A 17,648-nucleotide genomic window follows, 5' to 3' on the forward strand; every position below is an offset into this window, starting at 1 on the left:
GCCCTGATCCAGCAAAGTTTCGACTTCTTGGACAAAAATATTGCACGCTAGGCCCAGATCTTGTATTTTACCCAATGGGTACAAGAAGACAGGTCCAAGGATGCAAAACGGCCTGGGTGGTTGCGGGCTTGCGGCCCAGGAGGAGGAGACCAAAACAATTGCTGCAAAGGAAAAAACTGGAGTGAGAGAAGTCGCCATCACTCTGCTGTCTGTCTTGCTCTGCTCTGCTTGCGGCGGCCTTGGACTCCCCTGTTCGGCCGTTCCTCTCCCCCTGCCCGCGCCTCTGTTCGGCCGCTTTCCCTCCCTCCGAGATCATGGGGCTACTCAGCATCATCAGGAAGATCAAGCGCAAGGAGAAGGAGATGCGCATCCTCATGGTGTAGGTTCCCTCCGCCCTCCATTTCCTTTTCGATGCCCGATGCGTCCGTTCCCCACGGTTCTTAGATTCGTTCGGATCCGGTGCTCCGTGCCGCCGATCTCCTCAATCTTTCGGTTGGATTTGGCATTGCTTCGTGGCGGCTGATGTGATGCGATGTGGGTTCGCCTCAGGGGTCTGGACAACTCGGGGAAGACGACCATCGTGCTCAAGATCAACGGGGAGGACACCAGTGTCATCAGCCCCACCCTCGGCTTCAACATCAAGACCATCAAGTACCACAAGTAAGTGCCCCTTCCTTCCTCTCCCAGTCCACTACAGCTCCTGTGCGAATCGCTCCTGTGCATTTGCATTTCTGACTTAAGGTTGCTTGCTTTAGAGTGGAGCGGAGCGTTATGTTAGGCTTGAGTACCAAAAGGAATTCTTTGCTTTTAAATTAAAACGGCAATACATTGATTCAGTTGATATGGTTTAGTGCCACTGTTGCAATTTAGAACATCAAGAAGCTTTCACCTTAGTTGTGATAATTTGGTGGACTCGTTTTTTTGTGGGCTCCACGTTTCTCTGATACAATGAGGTGAGAACCCTGCCATCACATTCTTTTTCTCGCCCTGAGGATTACATTGTGGTTAATTGCCTAATAATTTGTATATTACAGAGTAGGCTGCTCTGCAAAGTAATTACTACAGTAGGGTCTGTTGATGATGTTAAGGACAAAGTTCAATAGTGCTTCTGTACATATTCTGCCATCGGAGAAATAGTTCAATGTTTTACTTCTGGCGTTCTGCATTTGTAGAACTGAAATGAAAAACTGCATAGCCCAGCAATTTGACAGACTAGTTTTGCATGTTTGTTCATACAAATGGGGATCAGTTGCCATGCTTAGGTGTCCCAGTCAAGTTACCAAAACGTTTTCCTGCAGGTACACATTCATCTGATATGTTACATGAAAAACGGTTCAGTGAATTAATTGATATTTTTTCACCTTAATTGAAATAAGCTGTTGGACTTGTTTACTGGGGGCATGTTCATCCGATATCATGCAGTGAGAAGCCGTAATGCTTTCTCCTCCTGGTCTACTGATTAGCTGCTGTTAATTTGTTAAGTAGAATATTACAGTAGATCACTCTGTGAAGTAAACTGCGTGATAATAGGGTCTATTGAAGATGGGAGGACAAAAAACATTATTTCTTTTTTTATAGCCAAGACATGTTTGGCCATCAAATAAACAGTTTAACACTTTAATTCTGTGTTTGTTGAATTGTGAAACAAAAACTGTGCTGGCTAGCAATTTGATACTCCAATGTTGCATGTTGGTTCATAGGAAATTGATACTGTTTGGCATTTTTTAGGCTTCCAGGTCACGCTACCTAAAAGTTCTGCATGAAGGTGCATTTTCATTACTTGTAGTTTCAAAGAACTATAAGTTTTTGTGCACTGTTGAACTTTTGTAATATTCTGTTCAGTATAACTCTAGATGCAAATTTTAGTGCACTGTTGAGCTTTATGAACGTTCAGTTCATCAGAAGAGTAGGCTCTATTTTCGAGCACTATAGTCTACAGGCTGCAAACCCTCATTCATGTGACAATCATTCTTTTTTTTCATGTTACTGCAGTGGGTCTGGTTAATTATTTTAATTTGGTGATTGTCTCAGATACTCGTTGAATATATGGGATGTTGGAGGACAGAAGACTATCCGATCTTATTGGAGAAATTACTTTGAGCAGACAGATGGCCTAGTTTGGGTGGTTGATAGTTCAGACGTACGAAGGCTTGATGATTGCCGTGCTGAACTCCACAATCTCTTGAAAGAAGAGGTATACTATTACCAGACCTCTAAGCAATAGTGATGAACCGAATATTTAGCTGTAGTTCTATAAAATCTGGTACATAAAAACATTGTTGTCCTTCAATGCCGTGGGAAGATGACTGAAACGTCTGCTCTTAAGTATATTTCGTTTCATTTGGACCACCAATAATTGTATAATCCTAATGATTAGTATGATAGCCCGTTTAGTTAATGATAGGGGTCTCCTGGTTAAGTGAACGTGAAACTTGATACCCTCCCCGCCTACCATTGGGCATCAAATTTTAATGTGCTATTGAGCTTATATCCATGAATCCCTTTGTCTTGGCTTGTAATGGTATTGAAATAGCATTTCAAACATTGAGGGTGATACTAGTGAAGAACTATGCCATGTGTTTGGCAGTAAAGAATAATGTCTCTTTGCCAGCCTAGGCTAAGAATTTTATGTACTCAGTGTTCCAATTGAATTGTCCTTGAATTATTGATTTTAACAGAGACTAGCCGGAGCTTCGTTGTTAGTTTTTGCAAATAAACAAGACATACAGGGAGCTCTCAAACCAGCTGAAATTGCTAAGGTAAGCAAACCTCAGTTCCTACATATGCATTAGAGAGACTTATGTTCATTTGGCTGCTTGTTAGACAAAGGCTGCAGAAATCAAACAGATTCCATAGGCCAGTTATGTTTAGCTATACTGATCTTCATATGCTCATTTACTGTCAGTAGGGTTATTGTTACCATGTGCCACACTCATGTTTGACAAGGTTCTGCTTTGATGTAGACCCAAAAGGATATGCTCAATTGAATGTAGTTATCACTTATCAACAGGTATGCTCTTGAATAGTTCTATAGCGTGTCAGCATCCAATTTTGCAGCCATAGTATGAACCTGTAAACTAACTAGATTTGGTCAACGGCATGTAGATCTGCTTGCGAACCACAACTCCCCAACCATTTTCATTGATTAGATGGAAAATTTGCTTTACTCTGCATTTAGCAAATGTTGAGTTGTTGACTCGAAGTGATAGTGTTTTCCAGTAATTCCAGTTACTGCCTTACTGTCCTGTGAGCTTCCCGGCCTTTATCACCACATAGACAAGGTAGCTTCAATTGTAAGTTTACTAGCGACATGTATCACCACAAGGGATAAGAAAGTTTTTTTAAAAAAAAAGGGATAAGAAAGTTTACATTGTTAGTTTCATCCATCTACAGAGACCCTGGTAGCCCCCTTGTAATTAGTGCTTGCAAAGGCTCGTCCAGGCGCAGGTCTGGCTGTGTCCACTCCAGTTCTCCACATCAAATGGCCCACTGACACTCCTGTCCTTGCAGGTTCTGAATCTGGAGGTGATGGACAGGAGCAGGCACTGGAAGATCGTTGGCTGCAGCGCCTACACCGGCGAGGGGCTCCTCGACGGATTCGATTGGCTCGTGCAGGACATCGCTTCTCGGATCTACGTCCTAGACTGATATTTTGTCATGCCTTGTCATGATAAAAGCTGTCATAAATCTTCGAACTGGAAGATAGGGGTCTCCTCGGTAAGTGAACTGGAAGCTTGATTTTTTTCCCCCCATCCCAGTGTGCATCACATTTAATGTGCTATTGAGCTTATGTGAATCCCTTTGTCTTAGCTTGAAATGGTAATGAAATAGCATTTCAAACATTGAGGGATACTGTTTCTTCGCCACCCTAGGCTAAAAACTATATGTATTCAGACCGTATTCCAATTGAATGATCCTTGAATATTGAATTTAACATAGACTAGCCGGAGCTTCATTGTTACAAGGAGCTCTAAAACCAGCTGAAATTGCCAAGGTAGGCAAACTTTAGTTCCTACGTATGCATTAGGGACTTATGTTTATTTAGCTGCCTCTTGTATGCTTTTGTTAGACAAAGGCTGCAGACATCAAACGGATTCCATAGACCAGTTATGTTGAGCTATGCTGATCTTAATATGCACATTTACTGTCAGTGGCGTCATTGTTACCATGTGCTATACTCATGTTTGACATGATTCTGCTTTGAAGTGGACCCAAAAGGGTATATGCTAAATTGAATGTAGTTATCACCAGCTATGCGCTCCAATCGTTCTAAAGCATTTCGCGTCCAATTTCAGTGCATGCTGCCATAGTTGTATATCCGCTATCCAGTCATCTCTCATTTGTGATCTGTTATTCTGTTCTGCATTTTGTTCTCTCAAAAGTATGAACCTGTAAACTAGATTTGGTCAACGGTACTTAGCTCCCCTTGGGAACCAGGACTCCCGCACCCCCATCATTTTTCTTGATTAGATTGAAATTGCTGTGTAGTTCTCAGATTGTTTTGAAGCACTCGTGTCAAAAGGCAAAATTTGCATGCAAAACGCTGTAGAAGAAGCACTGAAGCAGGTGTCCGATGGAAGTAGGGTCGCTACTCGCAAGCAATAGAGTGGCATAATTGGGGAAGTAATATCTTTGCTTGCTTTACTCTGCATTTAGCTAATGTTGACACCTAGTGATGGTGTTTTCCGGTCATTTGCCTTAAGATACTGGTCCTGTGAATATTGATTTCATCATAGGGTTACACTGCCTTAAATTTTGATTTCATTTAGATCACCCTTCTAGCCACTCCGACCCTAAAACCCAGGTGTTACAATAGGGGAGAGGGGGCCACTCCGACCCTAAAACCCAGGTGTTACAATAGGAGAGAGGGGGCTTTATCACTGGACCAACATTCCTCCTACGGCGAGCGAGCCGAGGGGCTTTATCACTGAACCAACATTCCTCCTACGACGAGCGAGCTGCACCTGTGACTACTGGTCTCAGCGAACCCCGCAGGGGAAATCGCACAACTCGCACAACCGCCGGTGGGTTTCGAACCCGAGACTTAGCTCTGGTACAACTTAGACCACCCCTCTGCTACTCCGACCCTGATATTATGCCTTTTATCTTGTGATAAATCTTCGAAGCGCGTACAATCTTTGTCTTGTATTTAAGAACGCTGGCTCCAATGGATGAAATTATTGTGAATCCGTCAGCATGCGCGCAGATCAAATCTCATTTCATTGCGGACACTCTTTTCTTCTCATTTCATTGCGGAAACAACTCGGGAACGGTAAACATGGGAACCAACACCTAATCGAACGGTAACACACGGACAAAACTCAGGGGTAACTCGGATCAAACAGTGACACGAACACTAATAGATATATAGGATAACTTGGCTGCCAGCACGGGAGGGCCACCCCATCAGTTCCTCCAGTTACCACCGGAGTCACCGCGGCTGCCGTAGCCACCACCACCGTAGCCGCCCTCGCGGCGACCGCCGCCACCGCCTCCGCCGTAGCCGCCCTCACGGCGACCACCGCCGTAGCCACCACCGCCTCCGTAGCCGCCGCCGCCGCCGCCGTAGCCACCCTGACGACCGCCGCCGTAGCCGCCGCCGCCGCCGCGGGACTGAGCCTGGTTGACGGTGATGTTGCGGCCGTCGAGATCCTTGCCGTTCATGGCTTCGATGGCGTCCAGCATCGACTGCTCGGAGGAGAAGGTGACGAAGCCGAACCCGCGGGACCTCCCCGTCTCACGGTCGGTGATGACCTGCAAACAGATGGAAGAAAAAACCACAGGATCAGCGCGGGCGTTCGATTCGGGTGAGATCAGATCCGGGCCAAAACATGGCAGATCTGGCGAACCACGGCGCAGATCTAGCTAGACCGGCATCTGCAGGAACCCAATCACAGAACGCCCTCAGGCGAGACGGAACTCGAAGCAAACGGACCTTGGAGTCGAGGACGTCACCGTAGGAGGCGAAGGCCTGCTGGAGGGACGCGTTGTCGGTGGCCCAGGCGAGGCCGCCGACGAAGCAGCGGTACTCCACATCCGCCGCCGCCATCTCCCTTCCCACTAAAACCCTAGAGCCGAGGACTTGGTAAGAGGGGGAGGAGAAGCCAACCCACCTCTGAGAGAGCACGGGTGAACACGGCTGCCCTACCCCGCGGATTTATAGCGCGAGAGGCGCAACGCGCGCCGTCGTGATCGGATCGGACGGCGAGCCGGGGGAGGCGCGGTCCCGGCTGAAGATAAGGATCCCGACGTGGGGCCACGGGAGGGTTCTCGAGGGCGAGATATTTTTGCCGATGGCGTCATGGGCCTGCAAGCCGACCGGGGCTGAATGCTGCTCATATGGGTCCTCTGGTCGGGCCTGCCGACCTAGCGCAGTGCCAGACTGGGCCAATCGGGTTGGCCCAACCTGTTGGATTCTGTTGTTGTGACAACAACGGAGCTCCATTTTTTTAAACAAACGGTCAGGATCTTCTGACGAAAATTTTTACCATTAACTTTTCAAAAAAAAATTTACTTTTGGGCCATTGTTAATCATGCCAAGTTAGCCTTTCAGAAAAATCAAGCCTGGTTAAGTAGAAGTACTTGCCCTAGGGGGTCTACCACTATTGTCGCATTGTTTCTCCATTGTGCATTAACCCTGTTCGCTGTGCTGGTGCTGGAGGCTGCTGTTGGAGTGGTGTGAGAAAAAAATACTGCTGGCTGGCTGGTGGCTGGAGGCTGCTACTGGAGTGGTGTGAGAGGAAAACACTGTTGGCTGGTGCTGGAGCAGAACAGCAGAACAGGGTGATTATCTCCAAACTACCTCATGCTAAACAGTATCCATGGCCTCCCATTGTCTCCTAATCATATGGAACAATCTTTGGCATGATTTTCTGAAGATCTCCTAATCATAATCCTTCACCAATTACAACGCGATTCGACCATGTGGGACTGAAGCAATATGGAAGAACAATGCCAATCCAAGAGTCCAGTGCAAAAGCCTTCGTAAGGTACAAGTACAATGCAGCGGTTTGAAGTTTGATGTTGAGCCATATACGTCTCTCCTTCAACCAAGTCGTCTACCTACATCATTAGGCTCCTTAAGACATTGCTTAATTATTGACCGAAGATTTTTGCACCTCAAATGTAGAATGTTGCAAAAAGGATTTAGCATAGGTTGGGCATTCCAAAATTATCGATGTTGCCGTTGAGATATGTTTGCCTCTTTTAATAAATCCTTGATTATAAAGAGGAGAAACACTAATGCCGTGAAGGTAACAGGAATTGATGGTAATTGTAAATTCGTCTCTTTTGTAGAGAATACGTGAAATGAGAGCTGGAACAATGGTTTGAAAGAAAACATGTGAAATGAAACAAAAAAAATGCCCATCTTCTGTATAGAAGTGAAATGGGGGCTGGAACATCTTCTTTATAGAAGAAGTGAAATGGGGGCTATAAAATTGGTTTGAAAGATAATATGTGAAATGAACAAAAGAAAAAAAAGGTCCCACCGAGATTTGAACTCGGGTTACTGGATTTATTTATATAGTTTTATCTAAAATACCTTCTTATCGCGTTGTGCGGCCAGTGCAAAAGGAGCATCATTTTAAGCTTTATAAGATATAGTTGAGTTCTACGTTCAGTGAAGAAAATAATTATTTTTTCAGGCTTTATAAGACAGTATAGGACAGATGATACCGTGCCCATAAGATGTCGCAAGGCTTGATTTTGCCATCTACGAGAAGCACGATGTATCCTTGGAACCTAAGCAAAGCGACCATCCATAATCAATAATCATTCCTCAATGTGACCTACCCCAAAATCATTTGCCCACTACCTCGAATTGGTAATCACCGCTTCAAGTTGGCTTAGACCGTCACTTCAAATCTCATCCTCAAGCTAAATGATCTAGGTTGGATTTGTTGCAATGCCATCGTCGACACAATTCGTTCAAAGCCATTCATTCGAGCCATACTCATAGCATAGCATGGAGATGCTCCCACAAACTCCACCACTAATGGCTGGGCAGAGACCCCTCTACCTTTGCTAGGTACTGCTACTTTTTCTTTCACAAGCAGCGCCTGTAGCTCAGTGGATAGAGCGTCTGCTTCCTAAGCAGAAGACCGTAGGTTCGACCCCTACCTGTCGTGTTTTTTTTTTAAAAAAAACTGCCACCTCTCTCTTTTCTTTTTCCAAGCTTACGCTTTTTATACTCTGTTCCGAAATTCAAGACATAGCAAGATTTTTGCCACTTCAGTTTTTTTTTTCAAGCAAATGCTTTTTGATACTCTGTTCCGAAATTCAAGATATACCAAGATTTTTTATACTAGTAGTTATTCAGTACAGTACCTACTCCCTCCGTTTCAAATTATAAGTCATTACAAGAATGTTAGAGAGTCAAACTATCTCAAAGTTTGACTAAAATTATAGAGAGAAACATAAAGATAGAAATACTAGATTTAATGTGGGCATGGCCCATATTTTATTTGACAATTAAATCAAATAAATCCTAAGATCCGTTTAAATATTAATGTGCAATATTTGGGGTGCATGTGGCAAACCCAAGGCTAAAGCATGCATGACGTGGTGCATGCACGAATTGATTTTGTGGCTGGCATTTATGGCTTGAGAGTAACTCACTAGTAACGAAGGTGGAATTAAAGCAGCCACATGATGGAGTTTTTATTCCTAGCCAATTGCATGGGAGTTATTATTCCTAGGGGTAATTTTGCTCCTGGACACTCTACAATATTGATTTTTGCTGGTGGACACTACTTAATTTTGTCTTTGCTTATGGACACTTTTTAAATATGTATATTTGCTATGAGACACTTTAGTCAATAAAATAATGATTTCATGGTTTAGAGAAGAGAGAAAACAAGTAAAATGACCAAAATACCCCTGCAGTGCTATTTGACTTCCCTCACTCTCTCTCTCCTCACTCTCCCCTGTTTCTTTTTCCCCGCAGCAGAGCTCGCCGATAGGGCGTGCTGCGCCGTGCTCCTCCTCCCCTGCACGCCAGCGCTCGCCCAGCACCCGCATGCCACGCACCGCGGCGGTCTCCTGGCGGCGGCGGTCGCGGGGTCTTCTGGCCTGCGGGAGGCGGTGCCGGTCGGGGGCCTTCTGTAGCCTGTAGGCGGCGGCGACGTCGTCTCCTGTGCCGGGGTGCAGCGCCCCCGCGCGCCGATCACGGAGGCCGAGATCCGCGCCGAGTTCGCGCACCACGACGGCGCCGTGGCCCGCGTCAACAACGGCACCTTCGGCTGCTGCCCGGCCACGGTCCTCGCGGCGCGCGCGCGGTGGCAGCCGACCGCGCGCGGCCACGGCGGCCACCCCACCGCGCGCGGCCACGGCGGCCGACGCGTCGCGCGAGGCCGCCGTCAGCGGGAGCAGCGCCGCGCACGCGTGCTCCACGCCCGCGCCGCCGGACTCCAGCGCGCGGCAGAGGTGGGGCACCACGGCGCCGGCCTCCTCCGCCAGGAACCGGCATGCGGCGCCTGAGGACGCGAAGGCGGCCAGCACGGCGACGGCCCGCTCGCGGGAGGACGGAAGGAGGTCGCCGCCGGCGGAGTCGAGCAGCGCCGCCACCGCGGAGACGGCCGCCGTCGTTCTTCCACCAGCCACGGAGGGTGTCGAAGGAGCCGGAGCCGGCGGGGACACCGTCGTCGCCCATGTCGCCGTACCCCCCCCCCCCCCCGCTGCAGGCCTTATCATCTTGAGCATGTGGCGGATGACGCTGCCCCCGGAGCATCGCCTTGCGCCAGTGGTTCAGGGGGTCGACGACGCCCGATTCATGGGCTGGGGTGGAGCGCAGCAATGATTTGTGTGGGGTTGGGGCGGAGCTACACGAGCAGGGTAATTTTGGTGGGATTTGGGGCTGGCGGCGCCGCTGCTTGGGCTGCAGATGGTGGCCGGCGGCACCTCCTGCCTGTCACTGGTGGTGAACGAGAGGATGGGAATGGACGTGGCTTGGAATTAGATGGAGAGGATAAGATGTCAAGGGCATTTTGGTCTTTCTTTTAATTCTCTTACTTCTTTTACCACAAAATGAATATTATAATACTTGTAGTGTCTTACAGCAAATATATAAATATGAAGAATGTCTATTAGCAAAAATAAAATTAAGTAGTGTCCATAAGCAAATATCAACATTAAATAATGTCCATCAGCAAAATTACCCTATTCCTAGCCAATTGCATGCGGGAGTTTCTATTCCTAAATTCTGGAGTTACAGGAGTTTTTGGAGTATGATGATGGAAGTTTCTTCCGTGGATGAATTCTTCTGTCTCTTATCTCCTATGTCCTCTCGGTTGCCACTAGCTGCAATATAAAAGTAGTCTTCTGCTTTGCACTGGAGAGAATACTTTGGTTCAAATCCACACCTTCTGATGCTAGCCAAGTTGCCCCGTTCCAGTTCTTGCGCGCACAAGCATTGGAAGATTAGGCCTCCGAAACGCTGCTGTCCGTGAATTCACCTACTCGGGTGAAGGCTGACAACCACGTTTTTGGGGAGTGTCCGTAAGCGGCACGACTACTCGCTTCGTCCTCTCCTTCCTAGTGGTTTCGGCAACGATCATCTTCTTCCCGGCGTCTCGTTGTTGATCGGTACTGTTTCCTTTCTGCACTGCATCGAGCGGGACGACTACATCAACAGGCATTATGTTGATTAGTGCATCCGGCTCTGCCGCTGGGTATATTTCTCTTAGGGTTAATTAAAACCATACCATTGCAACTCTTCATAGTTAGAGAAATGCTATTACAATTTCTAATATTGGAGATATGCTACTTCTATACGTCTTTGAACACCTACATATCCATTTTACTTTTCCGTATGGCCTGTATTACCCTTCATCCCGTCGTCACAGCAGGGCGCCGCCGGCCAGAGGCACGCTAGGGCGCCGCCCTTCATCCCGTCGTTGTGCTCGATCATCACCTGCACTTCTCTGCCCTCCCGCTCGGTCGACTGAATAGGAGGGCGCTCGATCCATTTCCACAGTCATGGGACGGAGATGCCGATTCCCCCAAATAGCACTCTGGTTTACAATAATCTAATCAGGCATCCACAAGCAATCAGGCAGCATCGCGCGCCGATCGCGAGCCCCTACCCTCACCACCACCCAACCGCGCCCCACCTGCCCGGCCTTGGTTCCCTGCTCTGTCGATCTCGAGTGCGCCATAGCCTTTGTTCTGCCCGAGACAGCGTCGGATGGCAAGGCTCTGACGGACGCCTGGGACTACAAGGGCCGGCCGGCCAGCCGCGCCACCACCGGCGGATGGGGCTGCGCCGCCATGATCCTAGGTACTCTAATTCACCTGCCACTTCACTTCCAGGGACACGGCACATGACCTGTGCCGTGCCCATTCTCTGTTCGCGCCCTCCATGCATTTGTTGAACTGACTTCGGTTCGGTTTCGTGATCCAAGGAGCCGAACTGTTCGGGAGGGCAGAGATGTACAGGTAATGATCCAGTGCGATGACGGGATGAAGGGTGGCGCCCTAGCATGCCTCTGGGCCGGCGGCGCCCTGCTGTTCAGTCGACCGAGCGGTAGGGCAGCTGATGATGGAGCGCGACAACGGGATGAAGAGCAATACAGGCTATACAGAAAAGTAAAAGGGATACGTACCCTGCTGGTGGGCCCAAAGTATCTTAGACGTATGGGAGTAGTATATCTCTAATATTAGAAATTGTAGTAGTATTTCTCCAATTCTTAAGAGTTGCAATGGTATGGTTCCAATTAACCTTTTCTCTTATGATAATCAGTATCATCTATATATTAATCATATTTAGATCATCATACATATATCTGATATCACAAATATATTAATTATATTTTTTAGATTAAATCGCCACTGAAATTACCTAAATTTCTAAAAAGAAACCCCAGCCGGCGTGCGTGGTGCATCCCACCCAATCGATCACCAATGGAAGCATCAACTGGCGAGCAAGGAGGAGGGGAGAGATCGCGAAGAGGAGACGGGACAGCAGGAGGACCCGAATTGGCTGCTACCGGCCGACGCGCTCGCCGAGGTGCTCCGCCGCCTCCCTCGCCGCGGCCTCGCCGTCTCCCGGTGCGTGTGCACGGCGTGGCGCGCGGCCGTCGACGCCCGCCGGCTCATGCTCCCGCACCTCCTGCCGCACTCGCTGGGCGGCATCTTCCTCCGCTTTTGCGGCTTGTACACCCTGCAGCTCCTCGCCCGCCCCGCGGCCGACGACGGCCCCGAGATCCCCGGCGGGCTCGGCCACTTGCCGGGCGAGCGCGGGCCGTACAAGTGATGCGACGTCGACGGCTTCCCGTACGGCGGCAGCTTCGACCACTGCAACGGCCTGCTCCTGCTCGACGATGTCGTGGTCAACCCCGCCACGGGGAAGTGGGCCGCCTTGCCGCCACTCCCTCCGTCGACGGAATCGGCCGATGACTTGTTCTACAGGGACAAGTACCTGGTGTTCGACCCGGCGGCGTCGATGCACTTCGAGGTGGTCTCGATTGATCGCTTGTCGTACATGCCTGATCAGCCTGCGGCTGTTCTGCCTCTTCCGGCGGCATCGGAGTGGCCACCATCGCCGTGCACCATGCTAGTCTTGTCGTCTAGGACTTGGCGGTGGGAGGAGAGGTCATTCCTCCGGGAAGGAGAGGCTGCGGGGACTCTCGCCGACGTGCGGTCCATTATTTGCTCCGTAGTCGGGAAGGGCTACGCCGTGCTTTGGAAAGGAGAACTCTACGTGCAATGTGAGAGTATCTTTGTTATGAGGTACACAAATACTCACTGCTGCTTAAGCATCCTAATTAGTTCCAATCCTATTGAAAACATAGTTTGGTCGTCGTATGCTTTGCTAACCTTTTTACCATGACTCTGTAACTCTTTGCAGAATATATTTGTCTAGCAACAAATACCAATTGATCAAACCGCCAATTGGCACTGAAGAGTATCAGGGCTTTTGTCTAGGAAAATCAGAAAAGGGAGTGTGTTATGGATTGGTTGATTATTCGGATAATATGTGCCGGCTTCGGTTTTGGATCCTCCAAGAACTTTGTGGCGGGATGGAGTGGGTGTTGAAGCATCAAACCGACCTTCAGCTTCTGTTGACGACACGTCACAAATACGTCGCGCAAAATGAGGGACCATGGATCTTCCTCGGCGTACAGCGCCCTCCACCTCGGTGCTGCATCCATCAAAGGAACCAAGCTCATCTGGAAGTCCTGGGCCCTATCCAAGGTGATGTTCTTCCTCTGGCTAGCATTTCTGGGCTGGCTTTGGACCGCGGCACGACGGTTTAGGCACGGGTTGCAGGTCGACGCGACTTGCAAGTTCTGATGAAACTTGTGATCATCTTCTTTTCCGCTGCTCCTTTTCGGGGCAAATCTAGTGGGAGATCTTGCAGAAGGTTGGTTTCCAAGACATCACACCACAAGCGGGCATGTCGCTCTCGGACTGGTGGCTGCACTTTCGCCTACGGCTTCGGAAGGACAAGCGGAAAGGTTTTGACTCTCTCTTTGCCTTGATCGCGCTTGGCAGCTGTGGAAGGATTGCACTGCACGGACCTTCCGTGGCGTTGCCCTGCAGCCGTCCATATATGGTCCTTCGGCTCATCCAGCTTGAGGGAGAGAACTGGATTGCGGCTGGAGCCAAGAACCTCGGTCGTCTCTTTTGCGAGGAGTAGCCTTGGGTCTCTCTCTCCTATGTTGTTTTGCTTTGTGTAATATAGCTCTTAGAATCGGGTTGGCGTCCTGGCACGCCGATGGGCACGGCTTGCCGTGCGTGGTTGTATTTCTCAAAACTTTCTACTTCTTAATACAATGATGCGCAGCTCTCCTGTGTATTCGAGAAAAAAAATCTAGCCGCCAATTGCCACTGAAGAGTACCAGGGCTTTTGTCTAGGAAAATCAGAAAAGGGAGTGTGCTATGGATTAGTTGATTATTCGGATGATATGTGCCGGCTTCGGGTTTGGATCCTCCAAGAAGTTTGTGGCCGGATGGAGTGGGTGTTGAAGCATCAAACCGACCTTCAGCTTCTGTTGACACGTCACAAATACGTCGCGCAAAATGAGGGACCATGGATCTTGCATGATACCAATTATTATCATCGTGCAAGTGAATATAACGACGAGGAAGAAGAAACCGTGCAAGTAGATTTTCCATTGGAATTCAGTGACAATGATGATAATATTCAGAATGAAGGCATGGCTGATGCGCGTAATGATGACAATGACCGATCAGGGCGCGAGTCAAGGCCCATTTGGTCCGTTGGGCCCAAACGGTGGAGATCAATGCTAACATTCTCCCCCTTGATCTCATCTCATCTTTTTAACTTATTTCAATCTTTACTTTCTTCATTCTTGATTCTTTATCTACCTACTCCATCACGGATCAGTGCATATGAGCATGCCTCATCATCACGGTCAATAGCCGATGGACTTAACAGCTACAACACACCTCTCGGTTCTGAAATAGATACTTTAACTTTGGGCCCTTTATCGTCCGGAAAACATAGGCTATACCATAAACCCATGTCGATTGTGTGTTCTCTGTACACACTGGGCGGCAAGCCTTTAGTGAGCGGATCCACAAACACTTTCTGTCATTTAAACTCACAATCCATTTCAATATGATTCCGGACTTTCTCCTTTGCAACTTATAACTTTGTGTCAGTGTGTTTGGCACCACACTTGACTCGTTGTCATAGGAGCAAACTACTTAAATGGTTATCGCTATTATCAACAATTATCAACTCCGGGTACAGAATCTCTTAACCATTTTGCCTGTCCCTCAACCTCGTATCATGCTATACCATGTCTTTGCGTCACATTGATGATAATTGTTTCATTTTGGAGCTTTTCCACACAAAACCTCCAAGTGTGAAAGTTAGCGACAATTGTGGATTTCGCTACACATTTCACAAGTTCTACTTTTGTACTCACAACCTTTTGAGAGTACTTGATCTTTCCAACTTAGTATGAGGCCAACATTCTCAATTTCAATTCCAGTGATCTATCTCTGGATTGTACTTTTGCCAAAATAACCCGGATACACAAACTATGTCAGGGTAAGTTCTTTACTTCCGCACTTATAAAGCTTCCAACAGCTGAAACATATGAGACTATTTCTGTTTCACATTGGTTTCTGGAACACTAAGGTTCCCAAAACTATTACCCTTGACGATAGGAACAGGTGCATGTTTACTCATTCGCATACTTCATTTCTTTAGAAGCTTTTCTGAGTATGCCTTTGCAGTAACCATAATACCCCTTTCTTTTATCTCGATGAGTCTCAATTCGTAGAATGAAAAACTCATCACCGAGATCAAAACTTGAGGACAAGAATTCTTTATCTATAACAGCATATTAACACCACCACAAGAAAGTAGAATGATATTTTCATTTAAGATGTGGAAATCATATTTCCTATTCTTTTACTTTGCTTAAAACTATTGTCCTCCCCAATCTCTTTAAACCCAAACTTTCTTCTCTTTGTATCTTTTGACACAAGTCTAACTTTATATCTTTCAACATTCCCTCTGGAGTCACATTTCGCTTTGTAAGTCCATTACAACCTACTGTGATGGCTCCTTTAGGAATCATTCCTTTTTCCATGGATTTAACACAAGAAATTCTTATGACTTGTTCAAACGAGGTGGAATCAACCTCCATTTGATTTTCTTTACTTTGTATAGGGCTGTTCTTGCTCCTTTTTGCCAAAAGGCAATGGACTAATGAGATCCTGCATAACAAGATTCTTCTTTACTTTATTCATTTTCTTTGAGAGCTAACAACATGTGTTATATACAACATCAACATGTATGAGAAACTTTTTATTCTTGAATCATCGAAGTGGACATGCATTCCTACTTCTCTTCAAGTCTTAGGTCTCTACATACCATGCTCCCCCAGATTTTGCCATCTTTTGTAAATATGGCGTATCAGTAAATCTCTTTATTTGGGTTCCATCTGTTAAAAATTTTATATGTGCTCTGTAAGCACCATCTTACTATCTTTGAGGGACGCCCAGCATAAATACTGGAATTTAGCCATTTCTTTACATAGGGGTATCAGTATAGTGACCGTTGTACTCCCCCTGACGGTCACATTCATTCTTTAATAGATCATCTCTTTCTTTCAATGCAAATTACAAGGGAGTATCTTTCTTAACTGTCTCATATTTCTCCCCCTCGAAATGTGGCTTGAACTTTTCTGCCACAATTTCGAAAACTATTCACAATGTTTGTTAATGAGAAAACTTTTATTACTTACTTCATCCACATGATTACGTCATGTAGATTTCTTAATTCGTATGGGAGTGTCTTTTACTCATTTTATTTTAACTTTAAGAACTCAACAGAGTCCTTTCTTTCATATGACAGTTCTTTTTCCTCATTTCACTTTAAGGACTCAACATAGTCCTTTATTTCATACCTTTTGCATGTCACGCTCGCATATCATTCTTCTTAAACTCATTGAGTGCTTAATCACTATGACACAATAGAAGAGCCGATCAATTCTAGAATAGCAAAAGCTACTCCAAACTTTTCTTCCAGTGTGGGATAAACCAGCATATGAGTCATCACAACTTTCTCCCGCCATGCAGGATTAGTACTATGCCAACTTTACCCCGTCATGCGGGTTATTTCATACTTTTGGTTCATATCAAATTCAGAAATAAATCTGAACATTACATGACACACATGCTTAATCCGACGTTGGTCAAATTAAATATGTATGACTTATCACAACTTTGATTGAACTCAAAATGAATTTTTCTTGATAGATAGTACATAAGAGGCATTTCTCAAAAACAAACTCTTATTGATCTATCTTCTTTTCTTGGATCAACATCCACAAGTACTTTTCTTTTCAAGCCATTCTTTAAAGAGAATACACTTTCTCATGTGATGGTCTTCTTTCTTTCTAAGTCATAGGTACTCAATTCATTTTCTTTTGTCCCTTCAAGAAGGACTACATGCAAAACTTTGTCAGAAAAGACAATAATTAAAACTTTAAGTTCTATTTTATATCACCGTTGGGCAGAAATAGAATAATCGTTTACATTAACTCCATATCACCGTTGGGCAGAAAACGGTATTAACGTTGGAAAACTCAATAAACTTTTAAATCATATATGTGCTCCTCAAAATTAAATCCTCCCGTTGGTTTGAATTTAATTAGAGGATAATCAACTTTATTGCAGCGGAAACTAGAACATACATTTCTCTAGTTTAAGAGCAATTCTTTATCTATTCTCTGAAAATAAATGGTCACTTTGATGAAACATTTACCAGAGACTTTAAACTTTAAGCTATGACTTATAAAATTCTAATATTGTTATCATCAATGTTGGTCAGAAAATAACAATACCATAATTAACTTTAAATTTCTTCTTCTTTGAGAATTATCTTTATGATTCCAGTGATGCTCAACTTTGAGAGTTCAAATGGCACAATAATGCCAAACTCAACTTTGACTTTAAACAGTGGAAACTTTTCTATATTAAACTTTAAATGTGTCTTTTACCCACACGAAAAAAACTTATTTAAGACTTTAAGACTATTCTTCCAATTAAATCTGCTCGTTGGTTCCGACTTAATTGAAAGATAGCAACAATATAACACCAGAAATCTTTTCCTTTCTTTATGCCAGCGGAAAACTTTTCTTTCTTGTCAGAAATAATACTTTGTA

At 46.1% G+C, this 17,648-nt stretch overlaps 2 protein-coding genes, 1 non-coding gene and 1 pseudogene across 4 annotated transcripts; 3 read left to right on the forward strand and 1 right to left on the reverse strand.

The window, feature by feature from the left end:
• Positions 1 to 176: 176 nt before the first annotated feature.
• On the forward strand, positions 177 to 3,934 carry LOC120687900 (ADP-ribosylation factor-like protein 2). 2 transcript variants are annotated; one of them, XM_039969987.1, is made up of 5 exons: positions 178 to 379; positions 550 to 660; positions 2,032 to 2,194; positions 2,679 to 2,759; positions 3,511 to 3,934. In XM_039969987.1, exons 1-5 carry the CDS (start codon positions 315 to 317, stop codon positions 3,646 to 3,648), a joined length of 558 nt encoding a protein of 185 aa, XP_039825921.1. In that variant the 5' UTR covers positions 178 to 314; the 3' UTR covers positions 3,649 to 3,934. The 2 variants fall into 2 exon arrangements, with proteins under 2 accessions (XP_039825923.1, XP_039825921.1); XM_039969989.1 differs by lacking the exon at positions 2,679 to 2,759 and having other exon boundaries at positions 177 to 379.
• A 1,263-nt stretch (positions 3,935 to 5,197) lies between these two features.
• LOC120687901 (glycine-rich RNA-binding protein 2-like) lies at positions 5,198 to 6,299 on the reverse strand. Its single transcript, XM_039969990.1, has 2 exons — positions 5,936 to 6,299; positions 5,198 to 5,754 (listed from the first exon to the last, which is right to left on the reverse strand). Exons 1-2 carry the CDS (start codon positions 6,047 to 6,049, stop codon positions 5,407 to 5,409), a joined length of 462 nt encoding a protein of 153 aa, XP_039825924.1. The 5' UTR covers positions 6,050 to 6,299; the 3' UTR covers positions 5,198 to 5,406.
• A 1,757-nt stretch (positions 6,300 to 8,056) lies between these two features.
• Positions 8,057 to 8,129, forward strand: TRNAR-CCU. The gene has a single exon. It is a non-coding gene; the product is annotated as a tRNA-Arg (tRNA).
• A 3,139-nt stretch (positions 8,130 to 11,268) lies between these two features.
• LOC120688731 lies at positions 11,269 to 14,081 on the forward strand (annotated as a pseudogene).
• Positions 14,082 to 17,648: the final 3,567 nt, after the last annotated feature.

This window comes from Panicum virgatum, chromosome 9N, assembly GCF_016808335.1.
Source record: "Panicum virgatum strain AP13 chromosome 9N, P.virgatum_v5, whole genome shotgun sequence".
NCBI classification, from domain to species: Eukaryota; Viridiplantae; Streptophyta; class Magnoliopsida; order Poales; family Poaceae; genus Panicum; species Panicum virgatum.

What these genes read in the sequence shown, in the direction of transcription:
- LOC120687901 (XM_039969990.1), bottom strand. Translation starts at nt 6,049, where the DNA reads ATGGCGGCGGCGGATGTGGAGTACCGCTGCTTCGTCGGCGGCCTCGCC. An exon ending in GTGACGTCCTCGACTCCAAG is followed by an intron (nt 5,755 to 5,935) that starts GTCCGTTTGCTT and finishes ATCTGTTTGCAG; the next exon opens with GTCATCACCGACCGTGAGAC.
- LOC120687900 (XM_039969987.1), top strand. Translation starts at nt 315, where the DNA reads ATGGGGCTACTCAGCATCATCAGGAAGATCAAGCGCAAGGAGAAGGAG. An exon ending in ACAATCTCTTGAAAGAAGAG is followed by an intron (nt 2,195 to 2,678) that starts GTATACTATTAC and finishes TGATTTTAACAG; the next exon opens with AGACTAGCCGGAGCTTCGTT. An exon ending in AACCAGCTGAAATTGCTAAG is followed by an intron (nt 2,760 to 3,510) that starts GTAAGCAAACCT and finishes CTGTCCTTGCAG; the next exon opens with GTTCTGAATCTGGAGGTGAT.